The sequence below is a fragment of the Thrips palmi genome, unplaced genomic scaffold, assembly GCF_012932325.1.
Source record: "Thrips palmi isolate BJ-2018 unplaced genomic scaffold, TpBJ-2018v1 HiC_scaffold_19, whole genome shotgun sequence".
NCBI lineage: Eukaryota > Metazoa > Arthropoda > Insecta > Thysanoptera > Thripidae > Thrips > Thrips palmi.
This window is the reverse complement of record NW_023144628.1, coordinates 5,536,179-5,556,287: the sequence shown is the minus strand read 5'-3', so window position 1 is coordinate 5,556,287 and position 20,109 is coordinate 5,536,179. Positions and strand designations below refer to the sequence as shown.

The window sequence follows — 20,109 nt, the reverse complement described above, 5'->3', positions numbered from 1 at the left end:
AAACAAAATCAAAAACACAATCAAGAGGAAGAATAAATCAAAATGACGAAATGGAAATGACTTACCCACCCATGAACATGACGAACATCATTGAACCATGATTGAACTTTCCTCCTTTTCTCTTCCAGTATGACAACTGACAACTTAATCCATGTTTGACTGAACTTCGAATGCCTTGAGTGTAAAGATCAGTGATCACATGCTACAAGTGGAGTCTTCCTTCAATTTTTATCCCTACTCAGTCCACTGGGTTGAAAGCAGTGTTTAATATTTGCAGCATGTCGTTGGGTTTTATTCTGGTAGGTTGTCTGCACCGTCCCGTTGTTGTGTTTTTAGGTCCTGGCTAGCAGCCGAGAAAATTTTGAATTAAGTAGCATTTCAAGCCCATGTTATGATTTCAGGAAGAGCAATTCATCCCCTTTTACTTCCGATTTTAATCAGGAGAATATCTTTTCGGGGTCACCATCGACATTCACCGCTTTGCTGTCTTTCTTTAGGGGACAAACAGCTGTTATTAAAGAGGTTAAGTAGTCTTGTTTAAAATCATTGAATCAAAATATCTCGAAATAAAAATAAATGTCAGTCACTTTACAATTGTTTTAATACATCCTTGGGTTTAATAGTCGATGGGAAACTGCTTTATACACTGCTTCCTTAAAACTTCTCTAGAGAAAGTGAAGGTGAAAGCTGTTTTGTGATTGATTCAAATCACGCAATAAACAATATTCCTTATCTAATCTCACTAGGCACTGGGACCTCCATCCAAACCTGGGTTCTAACTGCAGCAATAGAGGGAGCGGTCTGCGAAGCATCATGGCGGGTAAATCTTCTGAAGCTCCGAAACATTCAAATCGATTGTCATTAGAACGGTCACCTTACCTTCGACAGCATGCAAACAATCCAGTCCAGTGGTAAGAAAATTTATACTCCAATTGCTGATTTATAATTTGTGTGTAGTTCTTGATTGTGGCAATGATTTAATTTTTGCCCAGGTTTCCTTGGGGTGATGAAGCTATTGAGCTGGCGCGGAGAGAGGGAAAACTAATATTCTTGTCGGTTGGCTATTCTACTTGTCATTGGTGCCATGTAATGGAACGAGAAAGTTTCGAAAATGAAAATATTGCAAAAGTAATGAATGAACACTATATTAACATAAAGGTTGACCGGGAAGAGCGTCCTGATATAGATAAAGTGTACATGGCATTTGTGCAGGTAGGTTTACATTGTATTTAAATTACAACTCTCTTATTTCTATGTTCAACGTCTTTTGAAACTGGTTTGTTAACCAACAGGCATCTTGTGGAGGTGGAGGATGGCCCATGAGTGTGTTCTTGACTCCTGATCTCACACCAGTTCTTGGTGGTACTTACTATCCTCCAGAGGACATGCATGGGCGCCCAGGATTCAAATCAGTGCTTTTGAGTGTTGCCAAATCTGTAAGTACCTTTGTAAAATAATACAAAAGTTGAAAAAAGTTTAAAATGTCAAAAGAGATGTAATTTCTTTTTCCTTTGTCTTACAGTGGAAAGACAACAGACAGAAGTGTAACAACACAGGAAATAGGATTATGGAAATTCTTAGGCAAACAACTGTGCTAGAAATACCGATTGCTGCTCAACTAATTACCGGGGTTCCACCACTGGAAGAGTGTGCACCACAATGCTATGAGAAATTGGTCCAAATTTTTGAGTCTCGATTTGGAGGATTTGGTCATGCGCCCAAATTTCCACAGCCCTCAATATTCACATTCCTATTTTATTTTTACTCTCGGGATCCCTCATCTGTGAAAGGAAAGAAAGCTCTTGATATGTGTCTGTACTCATTGAGAATGATGGCTCGTGGTGGAATACATGATCATATTGGACAGGTATGGGTGTTTTTTTTTCCAAAATGAAACTATTATTGAGGCTGATATGTACTGTAGTTGTTTGACACCAAAATTTATTTTGATTTCCAGGGCTTTGCCAGGTATTCTACCGACACCAAATGGCATGTGCCCCATTTTGAAAAAATGCTCTATGATCAAGGACAGTTGGCTGTAGCCTACTGTGATGCCTTTTTGGCTACAAACAATAATATTTATGCAGATGTTGTTCGTGGTATTCTTAGTTATGTTGAACGAGATTTAAGTGATGAGGTAAGATTTCCCCTTTGTTCAAACTCCTCATGGAAGGGCTCAGTAAAATATTTCTTTGTTGAAACTATCTCAACCCACTGTATTAAAATGTAAAATATGTGGTGTGTTTCAGTCTGGAGGGTTCTACAGTGCGGAAGACGCTGACTCGCTGCCCACACACAGCTCGACAGAGAAGAAGGAGGGTGCCTTCTACGTGTGGACCTACGACGAGGTGCATGACATTCTGAACACACCGATTGAAGGTTGCCCAGCCGGCAGCGGCGGCAAGGAGATCACAAACGGGGACATCTTCTGCTTCCACTACAATGTCAAACCGGGAGGCAACGTGAATCCGAGTTCGGACCCTCACGGCGAGCTGGTGAATCAAAACGTGCTCATCATGTTCGGCAGTGAGGAGCAATCGGCTCAGCACTTCTTGCTACCCAAAGAGAAGATCCAGGAAATCCTGCAGGAGAGCCGCGAGAAGCTGTTCGAGGTGAGGGGCCGGCGGCCGCGGCCTCACCTGGACGACAAGATGCTGACGTCGTGGAACGGCAAGTACTTTTCACTTTGAGCTTCAGCGCGCTTCGAAACCGCCAACCGCTCCACTGCTAATCCGCCTGCCTCTGCAGCTCTGATGATCAGCGGCTTCGCCAAGGCGGCCCAGGCCCTGGGCGACGACAAGTACGCCGAGAGGGCCGTGAAGGCGGCGTGCTTCGTCAAGAAGCACCTGTACGACGCGGTGAGCAACCGGCTGCTGCGGAGCTGCTACCGCGGCGACAACGGCGGCGTCATCCAGACCACCAGCCCCATCCCGGGCTTCCTGGACGACTACGCCTTCCTGGTCCAGGCGCTGCTCGACCTGTACGAGGCCACCTTCGACACCAACTGGCTGGAGTGGGCCGTGCAGCTGCAGGAGGTGCAGGACGAGCTGTTCTGGGACGAGGGCAGCGCGGCGTACTTCACCAGCCCCAACACTGACCAGACCGTCATCATGCGCATGAAGGAAGGTGCGTGTGGTGTGCTGTAGTCTCCTGGTGTAGTCTCCTCCCGGCCTGTCGGCGGCTGCCAGCTGACCTCTGTCTCTCTCGCACTCATGGGGCGTCCCGTGTAGGTGCGAGAGAGACAGAGCGACGAAAACGACTCTCGGATTGAGTCGGCAGGGGGCAGCGGCCAGTGGGCAGCGCACCGGCCGGCCCAGAAATAGAAATAGCCTTCCTTTCCGAGTCTTGACTGACCGCGCCCGCTGACTCACCTACGCGGCTCGGTGCTGCGGGGCCCTCGCCTCTCCCCCTCTCCCCCCTCGCGTGCCGCGCCCTTTAAGGCGCCGAAAGAAAGTTTCACGGCTCTCACGATGATTGATCCGTGTCGAAGGAAGTCGTCTCGGGGCTCGTTCTGCCGGTTCTGCCCTCCACCGATGTGCCCCCGCGCCCCACACCCCTTTCCACTACGCAGATTTGAGCTCTCGGCCGAGAAGGCGCGCGCCGTGCCGCGCTCGGCCGGGTGGAATTGGTGGAAGCAGTGAGCACGGCGACAGCGACAGCGGCGACAGTCAGCCCGGCAGGCAGGCAGCCGCCCCGGTGGCGCGCGCGCCTGTGGGGCGGGGAGCCTACCCAACAGGCGCTCGCCGGGCCAGGTAGACCAGCAGACTGATTCCGAGAGTCGCTCTGTCTTTCTCGCACTCATGAGGCGTCTCCCTGAAGGTGCGAGAGAGACAGGGCGACGAAAACGACTCTCGGAATGAGTCTGCAGGGGGCCGTCAAAGGGGCGACTGCGACACGGAAAGCTAAAGGCGAAGGCAATGCCAAGGAGGCGCGACTAACATCCGCAGCGAGCGGCGCGGCGACTCGCTAACCAAGTTGTGCGTGCCCGCGTCATCTCCATGAGACTGGTCTCGTGCCTTCTCGAAGCCTCCACCGGTCTTCTGGCCCACTGTGGCCTGGCTGCTCGGCCTGGCTGCTCGGCCTGGTCGGCGGCCCGGGGCGCGGACTTCCCTCATTAAGGCCATCGCGCGACTCGGCCGGCGCACAGTGGCGGCGCGCCCGGCACTCATTTGGCGCGAATGGCGCACCTTGGGCGTCGCGACGCCATGGCGACGCATTGCCGTCGTAAAGCCCGCTCCAACTTTACTCTGGCGCGTCTGCCTGCAGGGCTCCGCCGTTCTGCCACGCAGTCCGCCAGCCAGCCCGCCAGGCAGGCAGCCGGTCGGGGCGTGGCGGGGGCACCTTTAATTTACCTGGCTGGAGGTTATGCAGAGTGAGCTCGGCGTGGCGGGAGGGGGGAGGGGGCGCCACTCTACTGCCTCCTCTCGGCGCCACCGCCTATGAATTAACTACGAGGCCGGGCCGGGCAGCGGCAGTGGCGGCAGGCAACACATGGACCTGACCCCCCGTGACCTACGCCCCGACGGGGTCCTCGAGCACGCCCTTGTTGGAGGCGTCTGGGGGCCAACGAGGCCGCCGTCGTCCCGATCCGCCTCACGCGTTTGTTTCCATTCGGACGGCAGACTGACTCCGAGGTACCTCCTCACGGGGCGTCGCCTGTAGGTGCGAGAGAGACAGAGCGACGACGGCGACTCTCGGAATGAGTCTGCCGCGTGGGCGCTCCCTGACGGAGTGGCGGCCGCACGAAATGGGGTTTTCGGCGTGCGAGCGACGAAACACGCCAGCCCGCCCGCGCCGCCCCGCGCCGTGCCGCGCCGTCATCGACGCTAAATCACCAAGGGAAATTGCAATCAGCGAACAGCAGCTGCGCGTTCCCTCGGCATGTGTCGTGCGTTCGGAGGCGCGAGGCGAGTGGAGGCGAGGCGAGGCGAGGCGAGCCGCGTGGCGGGAGGGATTGTTTGACCCAGCCGGCGGGCGGGGTTTGACGCGGCAGTGCGGCACCCACCGCGTCGCCGGGAACGGCGTGCCACGCTCCGCCACGCTCCGCCACGCTCCGCCACGCCTCGCTGCGCCACCACCATAAATTCCTCGTCGATGTTACATTCGAGTCCATTCTTTCGGCGCGCGACACGCCAAGCGACACGCCTGCAGGCGGACGGCGAATCGACAAGCTGTTAACAGCGTGGGGAAAATGTGTCCGAGTCTCGCAGCCTCGGCGTTCGGCGCGTTTCTCCTCCGCGTTTTCTTCCCTGGCGTTGGCGGCCAGGGTGGCGTCCTCGAGGTGGCCGTCGACGGCCGTCGGCGAAGTCCATCCGACCGCGCGGACTGGACTGCACTGCCAAAGTCAACACGCGGCGGCGGTGCGTGCGTTGTGTATTTTCCCGCCACCGCCGCTCGGCGCGTACTGGCGCGCGCCGGCGCACAGTGGGCCAGAAGACCGGTGGAGGCGGCCAAGATTCGAGACGCGTTTTGAGCTTCAGAGTCGCTAAATGGGACTCGATCCGAACGTGTGACCCCACCAATGGATTCCTCGTTCGGAGAGCAATCCATTGGTGGGATCACACGTTCGGTTCTAGCCCCATTAAGCGACTCTGGAGATCAAAACGCGTCTTGCATTTTTACCGCGTCCACCGGTCTTCTGGCCCACTGTGTGGCGTCTCGCGTCCACTGTGATGTGGGTCACGGGCTGGACTTCGCCTCGCCCTTCGGTCCTGGCTGGCCGGGCTGTCTGGGCTGGGTGGCGGGGGGCAACGCGTGCAGCGCGCACGCAGCAAAGCACTCGCCTCCTGAAATAGACTCGGGGCTGGACTGGACCGCACCACGGGTCGGTGCACTGCACTGCACCACACTGCAGCGCAGCACTGCAGCGCCACGCCTAGCCACGCGCTGCGGATGCGTGGCAAAAAGGGGGAGCAAAAAAGAACGACGATGAACAGGCTAAAGCTTTGGAGCGGCTGGCCGGTCGTTGGATGGCCTTTTTCGCGAGCGAGGGGATGGGGCGGCACAGCCGGTACACGCGGTGGCTTTGTGCCGAGCCGCTCGGCGCTACCTGGCCGACTGGCCCAGCTCGGCCTGCTCGGCCTGCTCGGTGCTCGTTAACAAGTTTTGATAGAGTTGGTCGTCCGTTATCGAACGAGAAGAAGGCGCCGCGGGTGGGGCCACGCCGGGACAGGTGGAGTGCCGTCATTATCAAAAGTGCACCCGGCCCGAGTTTGATATTGTTAATTACAAAGTCCTGGAGGGAGCGCGGCCCTCGCTCTGCCCCGCCGCCGCCTCGACACTGTCAACACCGCCGCCATGCCGCCGTGGACGGCCCGGCCCGGCCCGGCCCGCGCCGAAGCGGCCTCAACTCAAAGTAGTGCGTGTTTGTCCCGCTCGGATTTTTTACGAGTCCCTCAGAAGCTCTGTTCTTAAAAGCCTTGTTACAGTCTGGCCGTTCGCCTGCTTGGGGGCTGCTTGGGGGCTGCTTGGGGCTGGGCCGCTGGTGCCGCTGGGACCTTTGGGCGGCCGGGCCTTTCGACCGAACCGGCCTTTTGCTGCTGGCGCCGCTCTGCGCCGTAAAATCAAGATAGCCGGCCGAGGAAGGAGGAACGAGGAACAGGGCCGTATTGCACACAGAGCGAATATAGAATTTGCGGGGCGTGGCGAGGCGGGGCGGGGCGGGCTCCCCGCGGGGCTGGCCGGAGGCGGAGAAGCAGGGCGTCTAGCTGGCATGGCAGGTCCAGGGCTGCAAGTCGATAAACATGGCGACATTATTTCGCGGCACGCTGAGTCGAATGATGGCGGCACAGTCGCTGCTCTGACTCTGGAGGCCGACTCCGGAGAGTCGCCCTGTCTCTCTCGCGCTCGCGGGGCGTCCCCCAGGGCTGCGCGACAGAGACAGGCCCCGCTGCTGTCGCTGCTGCGGTGCGGCCGGCCGCGCGCCCTAATGCTGTGCCAAGAGCGGCCGAGAGCGTCGCGGAGATGTCGTCGCTGTTCCGGTTTGGCCCTGTTTTGCCGGCAGTGTGCCCCCGCGCCCCCGCCCCCTCCAGTCCCACTGGAAGGCGGAGGCATACTCGTTATTTACGCTGACACAATAGAGCCTGATTGCCGGTGCAGGCCTCGCCAGGCCTCGGCCGCCTTCCCTGCAGCCGGCATAGAAAAGAGGAAGAGGGGAGGGGCGGGAAGAAGCGCGACGGATTGAAGGCTTTCTCGCCTCGCGGTGGTGGTCCGGGGCGGGGCGGGGCGGGGCGGGGCGGGGCGGGGCGGGGCGGGGCCCCACCTGCCTCTCCCAGCGGATAACTCGACTTCTAAACCAGGAACCCGGGAACCAGGGAACCGGGATGGAAGCAGGAGTCTTGTCTGCCTGTCTTTTGCACCGAACCGATTCGATCCCTCCCTCCTTCTCCGCCGAGGCCGAGGTTGAGGTCACACGGGAGAAGGGCAGCGAACAAGGCCTTGTCTGGCCCTCGAGTCTGCTCGCCGCGCCTAGCCTCGCTGCGGGGATCTCGCCTCGGCCTTCGCTAACTAGGAGGCTGTCGTGCACTGCGCGGCCCCAACGGAAAAGGCGAGTCGAAAATCGGAAGAGAGACGTGGCGCTGGTTATCTCGACTAACGTTCGCGTCGTAGGAATTTTCAGCGAGGAGCGCTTGACCCCGAAAGCGAGGCTCTCGCGGCCCAGGTTGCGCGTTGTGCCGCTCCGTTACCCGGAGCCCCGGAGCAAAAGGCGATTGGATGAATTCCGCCCCGCCCCGCCCCGATCCGTAATTTATAAACGCGCCATGCACCAGGTAGACGGACTGGCAGACAAGGGGCGGACCCTCTTCAAACTGAAGCCTGCCACCTCGGCGCGATCCGCACCGAAAATCCTCGTCCGAATGGGGCGGGATCGAGCCAAGGTCGACCTCCCCTCTACGTCCCACCCCGCCCCACCCCACCCCGCCCCACCCCGCCACGCCCGCGCAGCGCGAATAAGGTGAAGATGACTGAATTTCTCATGCCTGTCTCAGCTCGGGACAAATTGTTTTTCGCTCCGGGACACACTGCGCGCGAAACGGAGTCAAACCTTGGGCGACGGGGAGAGGTTCTGCTTCTGCGACGACGCCAAACCCCCACCGCGCTCGTGTTCGTGGCAAAAATCCGCGAGAACTGCGCGCGCGGGTTTCGAGTAGTCCTCACCCTGCAGGCCGCTCTGGCAGTTTGAATCGGGACAGAGTGCTTTTGTCGGTGTCTCTCTCGGGACGGCCAATGGGTGCAAGGGAGGCGGAGCGCTGTTGGAAACTAGCGGCACACTGGAAGGCTGGAAGGCCCTACACGGTAACGAAGCTCCGCCCGGCCCGCGCTGGACCCGGACCTGCACTGCAGGTCGATCCCCAGAGTCCTCTTCAACGCTCTGCCTCTCTCGCTCCTGTACGGGACGCCCCGCGAGTACGAGAGAGACAGAGCGAAGAAAACGACTCTCGGAAGCAGTGGACTGGAGTGGCCCTCGACTTGTTTCCTCCTGGCCGTCCTCGCCGTCGTCTCCACTCGGTCACCTGATTCGCCGTCCACGCGGCACGCGGCGGCGAGCGGTGCTTTGAGCGTGGACTCGCTGCTCGTGTGCCTCTTGTGCGGCGCGCACGTACCTCCCCCCCCCTCCCCTTGCCCCAAGCGGTCCCCAGTCACTCGCCGCGTCACGCCACTGCCAGCGCCAGCAGCATGCGCCCTTGGGCCAGCCTTGGGCAAGCCTTGGGCCAGGCTTGGGCCCCCCGGGGTTCAACTGGCCGCAGCGCAGCCAGTTCAACAGCCACTTGTTGTTTGGGACGTGTTCCCGTCGCGCTGCCCCGGCCCGCTGCTCCGCTGCTCCGTTGCCCCGCCCGGACGATTGATCCGATTCCAGGCCCTCCTACCCTTCGCCAGCCTTCGCCAGCCTCCGCCCGGGGCCGCGGCCGGGTCGGGCTGCCCGCGGCTGGAGAGGCAAAAACAACAACAAAAACAGCATGAGGGTTCGCGAGGGAGGCGACGACGGGGCTGTTGGTAATCGGTCGGCGCGGTGGGAGGCGAGTCCATCGTGGAGGACTCGGTGCTGGCGGTGCTGGCCCCGGGCGCGGCGAAGCAGGGTCCGAACTTGAACCGCCGCCGGCGCCTGCTGCGCCCTGAAATTCCCCACCCCGCCCCGTCGACAAGAGCAGATGACTTACCGCACTTCCTTGCTCTGCAGACCAGGACGGCGCCGAGCCCAGCGGCAACACGGTGTCCACCTGGAACTTGCTGCGGCTGTCCGCGCTGCTGGAGCAGCCGGCACACCGCGAGCGCGCCGAGCGCCTGCTGGCCATCTTCACCTCCAGGCTGACCAGCCTGCCGCACGCCCTGCCGGGGCTGGCCGCCGCGCTCATGCTGTACCACGACTCGCACACGCAGGTAAGTCACCGACGCACAGCCGTCAAATTGGTGTTGTTTTGACCCGCTTTCGTTCCTTGACAGTCCCCTCCCTCCCCTTGCAGGTGTTCGTGACCGGGCAGAAGTCGGACCCCGACACGGAGGCCCTGGTGGCCACGGCGCGCAGGCGGCTGCTGCCCGGCCGGGTGCTGGCGCTGGCCGACGGCAACCTGGAGTCCGTGCTGTACCGCAAGTCCGAGGTGTTCCGGCGGCTAAGGCCCCAGGGCGGGCGCGCCGCCGCCTACGTGTGCAAGCACCACGCCTGCTCGCTGCCCGTCACCAGCCCCGAGGACCTGGACAAGCTGCTGCAGCCCAAGTAGACAGCACTCGGCAGTCCCAACACACAAACAAAATAAAATCATTCTCACCGCGTCGCGCCGTCGACGTTGTTTTTACAATTTTTCATTTTTTTGTGCCTCACGGCCGCTGTGTCGAAGCTCAAAGCATTTTGCGACGGCTCTGTAGGTAGCGCCGCCATTATAGATTTCATGAGGCGAAATGAGGCGCTGCTTTGTTCGCGATTCTTTTCGTTTGTATACGATGACGTTGTTGTTTTGAACTTCATTTTTGACGCTTTAGCGCAGACGTTTTCGCGTGTGTGGCTTGTGTGGAATGTGATGGTCGTATGTGCTGGGGTGGATCGCCGCAGTTGGTATTTTTTTACTTTGAGAGATTTACTCATCGAATGGGGTTCAATGGCTGTGCTCTACCACACTGCGGGGGTTCGTCAATTTTTAATGTTGTGTGTATTTTAAGGTTTACATACCTTATTTTCCGCTTAAGCGAATTGCGCTGTTAGCTAGTTTATGTCAAGTGCCAAACCGGCACGGAAAGTAAAATTGAATTTCGTTATGCACGTTGGAACCATGCGGGTAGCTCTCTTTTCCAGCCGAACAAAGAATAATGAAATGTATTTACTGTAATTGTTGTCGTGACTTTGATGTGATAGTAAAATTAATGTAGACGTCGTGCCTTTAATGATATTTGCATCGCAGTGTTCTCACCGAGCTAGATGAATAGCCCCTGCTTTGTATAACAACACTAAAAAAGGAATAAACCATGGTGTAACTTGAACCTTTTCAAAATGTCTGATGTGCCCTGTGTCGCCTTGATTTTCACTTCCAGTGTAGACTCTCTGTTTCTGTTTGAAAAGCACTAGCCAGACGCCCCAAAGCTACCCCAAGCGGGGGAAGCGTGTTCCGGTGTCTGCCTCCGGAAGTAGCACGGCCGTAGGCACGGGCACGGCCTTGTCCGCCTCGGTCCCGGCGGACTGCAATAACACGGCCGGGCCTAGACCAACACCCCTGTGAGTGGGACGGGCCCCGCCGCCGCCTCTCTGTGTGTGAGTGTGTGTGTGTGTGTGTGTGTGTGCGTGCGTGCATGTGCGTGGCGGACGTACCGCGCACAGCAAGCTAATTACAACTCGACAACGTCTGTGCACAGACGTCGGCACTCCGCGTGGACTGGAGCAGCGGCTGAGGAATCTGTCCCCGCCAGCAGGCCAGCACAGCGCCACCCCTCTCGGCCGTGTTGCCGAGTTCCAGATCCGGCCGTCGACACAGTCCTCAAACCCCGGCCGCCCCCGGGCCCGCGCGGGAATGCGCGTTCGACACTGCTACCTCACTGCTACTACACTGCTTCTTCACTGCCACTACACTGCTACTGCACTGGGGGGGGGGGGGGGGGGGCTGCGCGGCGGTCGCCGTGACTCTTGGTCGGCACGAATGAGGCATGGCCAGGCCAGGGCCGGGCACGGCGCACCGGGACCACCGGGACTCGCCCGGCGAAGCCGAAAACACTTGACGAGAGCGGTGGAGGGGGAAGGGGGTGGGAAGGGGAGGAGAGAGGGGCTGGAGTTGTTGGTCCATAAATAAGTGGAGACACTTTTATTGCGCCATTACGGTGATCACCGATCTGTTTCTGTTTCGCCCGCACTCTCTCTTCTCCCTCTCCAGGGGTGCCTATTCCGGCGGGGGGCCTTAAGGGGCCCCTCCTTCCGGAAAAGAGTAAACAACAACAGTGGAGTGGGCGCCGTGCAGCCGTGCAACGCGGACGCTTTGTCCGAGTTCCTTCCGCCGCAGAACATGCTGCCTGTTCCAAACTGGGATCAAACTGCAGTCAAATGTTTCTCATTCAGGCATGAATTTTCTCTTGCCTCTTTTTTGTTGTCCTTCATTTTCTCCTTCGCTCTGTCTCTCTCGCACTCGAGGAGCGTGCCGTAGGGGAGCGAGAGAGACGGAGCGACGCGTGCGCGCAGCGGGATCGGACTGCTGGGCAGCACACTGTAGCCAGCCTCCCCACTGCACTGCCCGGTGTGAAGTGGTCGGCGGGCTCGCCCCGCCTTTGATGCACTGCCTCTGTTTTGACGCACTGCGCGCTGGCCACGCGTGAAGCCAGCCAGCCAGCCTGTTGTTGGGTTTGAGGGCGGCCGCTGCTGGCGCTGCTTGCGGTAGGGCAGTGGGGCGGCCCGACGGGGGAGTCGAGAGCATTGAGTGTGGCAGTGTGTGAGATTCCCAAAGTCTGTTAACCAGACAACCCCGCCTTGCTTGGCCTGCGAGGAATCCGGACAAGTGTCGCTAAAGTGGTTAGTGCGGTGTGGTGCGGCGTGGCGTGGCTGGGGGACTTCGCCGCGCCTTGTTCGGCCGTCTTTCGTCCTCGCCTTTCCTTTCACGCGGCGGGGCGTGGCACAGTGGGCCAGAAGACCGGTGGAGGCGGCCAAAACTCTAGACGCGTTTTGAGCACCAGAGTCGCTAAGTGGGACTCGAACCGAACATGTAATCCATTGGTGGGGTCACACGTTCGGTTCGAGTCCCATTTAGCGACTCTGGAGCTCAAAACGCGTCTAGAGTTTCGGCCGCCTCCACCGGTCTTCTGGCCCACTGTGCGGCCGCGCGGCACCACATCGCGGAGCACCCCGACAATGAAACATCGGTACGGGCCGCCAGCCCCGCCAGCCCCTGGAGACGGCGGCGGAAGCACCGCTTAGCGCCGAGCTGCAGAGCGCAGTACTAGCACTCGGCGGGGCGGGCAGCATTTGAAACGCCTCGACTTTTCGCCTTCTTTGGCTCGAGCAGTCTAACTCCACCCCCGCACCGCAGCGCCGCAGAGCACCGCACCACCGCGGCGGCGAGTTTAAAGTTGGTTTAACAATGCTCATCCCGCGACCCACACCGCCCACACCACACCACCGCCCCCCGCCCCGCGCCAACAATATGCCCCCACCCTTCCGCCCGCTCGCAGTGTGGGCTGTGAACTCATCAGCGGGCTCCATAATTTATCCAGAACATAGCGCGAGGCGGGGCGGGGCGGGGCGTCGTCAGAGTCGGGCTGGCAGGTGGGGGCGTCGGGCCGGAGAGCACCCCCCCCCCCCCCCGCCCCGGCCCGTCACGGCCAAATCGGGCGAATTAGCACCGACCGCCAAGCCGCAGCGAGAGACGGAAAGAAACTGACTGAATCACGGCGAGAAGCAGCAGCGGCAGCAGGGCGAGGGGCGCGAATATTGCTTCCGACACCAAACTGGGTCGGATGGTCGTGGCCAACGGAGCGTGCCTCGCCGCACCGCGCACCGCACCGACGGGGTACAACACGCCCATTGGCGGGCCGTGCCAATTTTGCGCCGTTGAATAGGGCGGGGCGGGGCGGGGCGGGGCGTTCCGCGGCGCGTCTGGTGGCGTGCGGGTTGCGTGGCCCCCGCAGCCTCGCCGCTGAAAGGGTGGAGCGGAGCGGCGGAGCGCCACGTATAATTCGTGTCCCGCTCAAAGGAATGGCGCCGGTAATAAGGCGGGCCTCTCTCTCGCACCCCGACGGGGCGCGCCGCGAGTGCGACAGAGACGGAGACAGACGAGGGATTAGGCGCCAGGACAACAACGCGACGCGCCGAAGATGCCCCGCCGACCCCAGCGGCGCCCCCATGCAGTCCTTGCGGCTGGTGGAGCGCCGCAGGTGGCACCTGCAGGCTGATTCCGTTCGAACAGCGTTCCGTCGTTTGTCTCTCTCGCACCGATAGGGGACGCTCTACGAGTGCGAGAGAGACAGAGAGCCATGCCTGCCCGTTTTGCATTTCACTCAGCCTCGGCCACGCCGAATTCCACCGAAGAGACGAGCAACACCATGATGATCCTCTTCACTTTAACTTTTGCAGGAGGTGCCCTTCACATTTACAAATCATGTGTGAGTGTGTGGGGGAGAGGCCGGGGGGGCTGCGCGTGCGTGCGTCTGTCTGTGTCGGTGCGTGCGCCCTGTGTGTGTCTGTGTGGGAGTTTCAAGTTCGCAAGTCGCAAAAACCAGCAGGCGGCCCGGCCCACCTCCCGCCCGCACGCCGCCCCCGCGCTGCCGCCTTGACCTAGACGGTGCGGGGTGCTGCCCCCCCCCTCCCCCAACTGCCGCGGTGTCCGCGAAGGAAAGGCTATGACTAATGCAGTGTACAAAGAGACGGAGCGCTAGCCCGCCTGCCTGCCTGCCGCCTGAGCTGGTGCGGCCTGCATTGGAGCGTCCGGGCCAGAGTTTCAATTGTGTTATTTATTACGGCGGGTGGAGGACAAAAAGAAGGAAGGGGGGGGGGAGGAAGACGCCCGGGGCGCGGCGCGGGGCGACGCGTGGACAAGCTGGAGGGAGCCGGAGCCACCGGGGCGGAGTGCGCACACTGCGCAGCGCGGCGCACTGGGGCCCATGGAGAATAGAGGCCAATCCCGCAGAGACATCTCGGCTGTGTCACAAATTTGAATACGCACGAACGTGCCTGTTTAAAATGAAAATAGTCAAAAGTGCCTCTATATAGACACGCACTGTTTCAGTTCTCGACGTCGGATGGAGACAAGGTAACGTTTTCAGCCACGCCGTCGAAAATGATAAGCTTAAGGCAGCAGGCAGTGCAACTAAGTTGTTGTCGAGTCTGTCGAGGACGACGGATTGCTTGTAGGGGCTGGCGCGGGCTGGCGTGCGTGACGGCGGTCGGAGCACATTGCGCTAAGATGATTAGGCCCTGCAGCATGTGCTCAGCCGCGACACTCGGTGGGTGCCACGCGGCGCGACAGGCGTCACGGCGTCGCGGCGAGCCCGCCCCCTGCCACCCCCTGGCGGTGGCGGAGGGAGGCGGTGCATGGACACGAAAATGATGTGCCCGGCGGCCGACTCGTTACACCCACACGACAGACACCCTCCCCTCCCCCCACCCACTTTTATGCTTTTTGCTGACGCTGCATCTCCGGCCGCGCCGCTAACAAGACTCCTCGCCGCGGAGAACAGCGGCGCGCTGCAGTTTTTTTTTGCCGCCAACACACCGCCTGTGGGGTAGGCAGTCCCGTCGAACACGACTGTGTGGCGGGCTCGCCTACCCGGATCTTCGCAGGCGTTAAGGGGACCGCCTGTGAGGTAGGCAGTCCCGTCGAACACGGCTGCGTGGCGGGCTTGCCTACCCGCACCTCCGCAGGCGTTCGAAAACACGCGTGCCGAGGACGCGTTGCGGCGCCGCGCACCGCTGCGTGACGATGCGGCCCCCTGCCTGTGACACCTACCTGCTGCCACACCCCCTCCCCCTCCCCCTCCCTGCACGCCACACAAATACGCCCTCTCGCCTTTGTAGACGGCCTCACCTCCTCAATAGTAATAGTCCCCCGACTGCCTCGCTGCGCCCGCCGAGGGGACCGGAGGGGACCGGAGGGCTTCGGTTGGACCGCTTGATGGTCCTCCCCGGGTCCTCGCCGCGGCGGCAGCGGCGGCAGCGGCAGCAGGGCCTCGATCGAACAGTGGGCCGAATTATTCAAGGAGTTGCCGTGCCGTTCCGGTCCAAGCGGGGCAGCCAGGGACTCTGGGCAGGCGGAGCAGAGCAGGCCGAGTCTCCGACGGGGGCATTAGGCCGGTCGGAGTGCGTAAATGATGACAGTCTCGCCGACGGACGGGCCGGTCGGTCGGACTGGCAGACAGACGGACGGACGGACAGACAGACAGACAGACGACAGACAGACAGACAGACTGTCTGTCCATCTGTCACGAGGGCAAACTGGCGCGGTCTTACACCGGCCATTACACCGCGGGGACAATAATTACCGTAACGATATGCAAACGATACGGCCCTAATTGCATCTCATTAAACCTCATTAAACGGCGCCTAAGTAACTCGTCCCGCCCGGCGGCCTGGCCTGGGCCCGCGTAAGAACCGTCTAGACGCTGGATACACAGCCCGACCGGGGCGCCGCCGAGCGACGGCCCGACGGCGCAGTCACATCGCCCAAAATGAGATTTGGTCGTCGTGACGGCGATGATGGGGATCAACGCGTCTTGCGGTGTGGTGGCAGCTGTCGCCCCCGCGGGGCCGCGACAGCGGGGTCGCGCGCGGGTTCCACCCTCAGCCTCCTCGGCCCGCGTTCGAGTTCTCTCGGGTTTCCACTCGTCGACGGCGAGGCGGGCGAGGCGGGCGAGGCGGGCGGGGCGGCGTGTCTGGCGGTGTGGTGCACGCGGCCAGCACGCCGCCCTTCGGCTGCCTTCTGCCTCGGGCTGGCCGCGCCTTGGCCGTGGAGCCCCCTCTGGGGGGCCTGGGCCCCGCCTGGGCCCTGCCTGGGCCCTGGGGCCCCGCGGGGGGCGAGGGGCGGGGCGCCTGCAGGTACAGCCAGTGGGGTCCACGCGTGGCTCGGCGCCTCCAACCAGGCGCCAGGAGTCTGCCCCCCTCCCTCCCCCCTTGGGCTTCCCTGCGCCCCGCCCCGCCCCGCCCCGCCCCCGCCGCGCTGCGCTACGCTCCGGAGCCACAGGCCGGGCGGGCCGGGCGGGGGTTGGGGCCGGAGGGAGCAGCCCGCAGTCGAGAGGGGTGCGTCGAGGAAGGCAGACGTGTTCGGAGCGGACACAGTGTGCGGGTCTGCCGCTACGACGTGGTGAGCAGTGACGCGCGGCGGGCGGTGAGCGCTGGTGAGCGCTGGTGAGCAGGACAGGCCGTCGTCTCGTCTCAGTGTGTGCGCCGGACGGAGGAGCGAATACCGCAGTGACCAGTGTGCGTGTGTGTGTTTGTGTGTGTGGTGAGCGCCGGTGCGGGGGTGCGCTGGTGAGCGCCCTCTGGTGAGCGCGCAGTGAAAAGTGCTAGTGCTTGTGACGCCGCGCTTGGGATGTTCCGCATTGCCGGGTAGCGTGCCGGCGGCCAACCTCCCGACATTCGTACAGGTGAGTGCTGTGAGCGGGGCTAGCAGCGCCCCTCCCCTCCCTCCCTCCGTGGACCCGAGCGACTTGGAAGTTTCCCAGCAAAGCTGCCTTCCTCCGGCTTGCCGCTTGCCGCTGGCTGCTGCAAAATTGAAACGCAGCTACCTGCATTACTTACGCGCGCTGCTTGACGCACCCATTTTGGGCTAGATGAGGCAACCCGATACCGCCAAAATTCAGACGGTCGGACAGCAGTCGGAACCCCCCCCCCTCCCCGGGACCACACTGTGAATGAATAAATAGCAACGGAATGCCAAGTTGAAGGTGCGTTCGGTCGAAAGATTCACAATGCGTCATGGTGCCCCGATCCCACACACAGGGTCTACGTCTTTTGAGAAAAAACTTACCTCAGTTAAATTTAAAAAATAAGAAAATGAGAAAAATCTCTACTAGCACAAGCTAGCCACCAAAGCTGCGGGAAACTGCGAAGCACGTCGAAACCGTGTTCATGGCGGTCCGAAGAGAAAACAGAGCGAGGCCGCCGTCGGCCAGCAGACTCGCTCCGAACAGTGGCCTCGTCGCAACCGTGGCGTGAGTGCGAGAGAGACAGAGCGACCTGCAAGGCCGGGGCGCCTCGTGGCCTAATTGCGGTCCAGGGTGACGACTGATTGGACCCTCCAGACTCCAGGTGTCCAGGGCGGTCCAGGGCGCCGTGGTGCACCTCGCACTCCGGCGGGGGCAGCAGACTGATTCCGAGAGTCGTTTTCGTCGCCCTGTCCCTCTCGCACTCACGGGGCGTCTCGTAGAGGCGGGAGGGAGACAGGGCGATGAAAACGACTCTCAGTCTGCAGGGATGGCGTGGCTGGCGCGCAGGGCTTCGTTAGCAGTCACACCTGCAGGGCCCTGGATCCCTGACCCTGCAGCCCTGGAGCCTGGAGGGTTCTGGAAGGGACCGTGCCTCAATGGAGGCCGCTCCACTGCTAGAGCTGGAAGGAACAAGGGTATCGAGCGTCACGCGCTGCATGCATTTTTCGAACCAGTGCACCAAAATCTCGAGTGTCAAAACGAGCGCAATCTGACGTCACTATGATAAAGTTGGAGAAAAAAATGGTCTCACCGAGAAAACTGCAGTGGCTTTTTCTACTGCACTTTTTTTTTGTTATTTTTCGTTTACGTTTTACGTGAGATCGATTCTGTTTGACACCCTTGAATTTGACGCTTTTTCATTCGGGTGGCCTCGCCTCGCCACGTTCCTCGGTCAAGCTTATGAAAACAACAACAACAAGGAGCGATTTCGCAGCGGAAGTCGCGCCACGGCATTCATGCAGCCCGCGCCAAACATGGCCAAATGAAGGGCCATAATCGCGCCGATTTGGCGCAGTCGGGGCGAATCGGCGCGCGGGGCGGGGCGGGGTGGGGTCGGATCGCGCGGAACGAGATTTGGGGAGTGGTGCTTTTAAGGAGGCTATTTCCCGGGGCGACACGGGTCCTGTGGATCGGCCCGGGCAGGATGGGCGTACTGAGCAGCCCGGCGAGGGTAGGCGGCGGCCCCAGTGGCCAGCCTGCCTGCCAGCCTGTCTGCCTGCCCGCCACTCGGCCTGCAAAACGGACTCGGTGAATTACTGTGCGCGGTCACTTGCTGCCTTGGATTAAACAACGGTGGCGGGTCGTTGTCAAAAACGCGTGACCCGCCTCTGGCCCTGAAGACGAGGGGTAACCACGCCACTGTCTGCCCGTCCGACCCTCGCACTCTTGTCTCCCGGAAGTCCGAAACGTCTTGATCCGGGTCGGCCGGTGCATGATGGGTGTCAGGTGTCAAGCGGCCCCGCCGGCCGGACCGCTGTGTTTGTCTTGGGTCCACCACGGGCCGGGCCACTACTCCTCTCTCTCTCCCTCTCTCTCTCTCTCCCTCCCTCTCCCGGATCCTCCTCCAGCGGCATTGGCCCGGATGGGCTGCTTGACGGGCGCCGCTGATTTAGCTGCAAACTTGTTGATGTTGTTTGGGGAAATATGCCTCCCCCCTCCCCCACCCCCTGGCGGTGCCGCCCCCGCGACGCCAGCTCGGCGCGGTCCTCCAGGTCCTTCCCTCCGTCGCGCCGCCGCGCCGCCCCGCCAAACTTGAGGGTTAGTTACCCAACTTTCATCCGCCAAGCGCACGGCTTATTGATCGGGGATGTGGACCGGTGTAGAGTTGCCACCCGGCGGCCTAGTGCCCGGGCGCTAGTCATGAACCCTGGTTTACGGGCTCCATCAGTCGGGCGGCAACTCTAGCCGGTGCACCGAGTGCAGTGGCGCCTTGCAGTGCTGCCAACCTCCGCCGCCGGGTGGCAACCCTAGCTCGCGACGAATAACGCCGCTCTGCAGTGAGTGCTGCCAACGTACGTCGCCGGGCGGCAACTCTCGCAACATGATGATGATTGCGTGGCGGCAACCGAATTTTCCTCGGCGTCGATTTTGTTTTTGTCTTTTTCGCTCGCTGCGTTGGCGGCGCTTGGCCGGCCGTTTGAGTTGCGTCGCGCGGCGCGTTGTTTGCCGGCCAGCCTCATCAATTATTCCGTTTGAATTTATTCGGCACACACCATGCGGCCGTGCGCAGTGCCGCCAGTGCGCGCACACCAAAGATTCCGCGAAGGGGGAGGGAGGGGGAAGGACGCGGGGTGCGGCCAGGCGCGGCCAGCAAGGACGATCGCAAGGAAAAACAACACGAAACACAATTTGGCCGCCGCTGCTGCCGGCTGCGGTGCCCGCGGCCTGCGTGGCGACATTCGCAAAGCAGCGAGGCAACCTCCCTCCGCACGACGAGACGGGGCTGTCGCGGTCGGCCTATTAGCATGGCGGCATGGCCCACAGCCCCGGGGCACCCCGCGCAAAGGAGGGGACGACAGACGAAGCGCAGTCGGTGTGCCGCGGGGCCCTGGCGGGGCGGGGCGGCCCCAAAGTGGCGCTGCCGCGGCGCGCTGCGTGGTGGGTCGCCACAGTGGGCCAGCAGAAGACGGGCCCCGGCGGCCAAAACTCCAGACGCGTTTTGAGCTCCAGAGTCGAATCGAGCGTGTGACCCCACCGACGGATTCCTCGTTCGGAGAGCAATCCATTGGTGGGGTCACTCGTTCGGTTCGAGTCGCTAACTCTGGAGCTCAGAACCGCCTCCACCAGTCTTCTGGTCCACTGTCGGTCAGAATGCGCAGTCGGAAAGGAGCGCCCCATCGACTGGTCTGCTCGGGCCGCCCCACTGTCGTAAATCGTGTTCCTTGTAGCCACACACGCTGAACTAGAGTTTTTTCCACCACTCCCCCCGGGCCGTCGTGCGTGTTTCTTTTTTATTTTGGCAGTGTTTAAAATGCTGGCGCCCTCTGCGGCGCGCGTACTACGGCTCGGTCCGATGCTGCTCGCCGGCGCCGCGCCGCCCCGTCCTGATGATAACATCGCTGGCTGGACGCCAACGCCCCCACTGGCCGTCGCCGGCGTCGCCACTGCCCCGCGCCGTGTTCGTCGGAATCCCCTCTCAGGCCCGGGGCCCGGGGACTCGGGGACTCCAAGACGGGCCGCAGCGGGTCCAGCCGGTTCGGCGGGCCTGAGCCGCCCTGCCGCCTC

The 20,109-nt window shown here is 61.1% G+C and overlaps 1 protein-coding gene across 2 annotated transcripts; it reads left to right on the top strand.

Annotated features, from left to right (window-relative positions):
* Positions 1 to 152: 152 nt before the first annotated feature.
* On the top strand, positions 153 to 10,470 carry LOC117646173 (spermatogenesis-associated protein 20). 2 transcript variants are annotated; one of them, XM_034386956.1, is made up of 11 exons: positions 153 to 299; positions 402 to 522; positions 747 to 911; positions 993 to 1,212; positions 1,293 to 1,436; positions 1,523 to 1,867; positions 1,958 to 2,137; positions 2,250 to 2,670; positions 2,749 to 3,126; positions 9,179 to 9,378; positions 9,462 to 10,470. In XM_034386956.1, exons 3-11 carry the CDS (start codon positions 814 to 816, stop codon positions 9,714 to 9,716), a joined length of 2,241 nt encoding a protein of 746 aa, XP_034242847.1. In that variant the 5' UTR covers positions 153 to 299; positions 402 to 522; positions 747 to 813; the 3' UTR covers positions 9,717 to 10,470. The 2 variants fall into 2 exon arrangements, with proteins under 2 accessions (XP_034242847.1, XP_034242846.1); XM_034386955.1 differs by lacking the exon at positions 153 to 299 and having other exon boundaries at positions 310 to 522.
* The last annotated feature ends 9,639 nt before the right edge of the window (positions 10,471 to 20,109 follow it).

Bases quoted from the DNA above. Each gene is read 5' to 3' on its own strand.
- LOC117646173 (XM_034386955.1), top strand. From the start codon at position 392: ATGATTTCAGGAAGAGCAATTCATCCCCTTTTACTTCCGATTTTAATC. The intron at 1,213-1,292 runs GTAGGTTTACAT...GTTAACCAACAG, and splicing joins TGTACATGGCATTTGTGCAG to GCATCTTGTGGAGGTGGAGG. The intron at 2,671-2,748 runs GCAAGTACTTTT...CTGCCTCTGCAG, and splicing joins GATGCTGACGTCGTGGAACG to CTCTGATGATCAGCGGCTTC.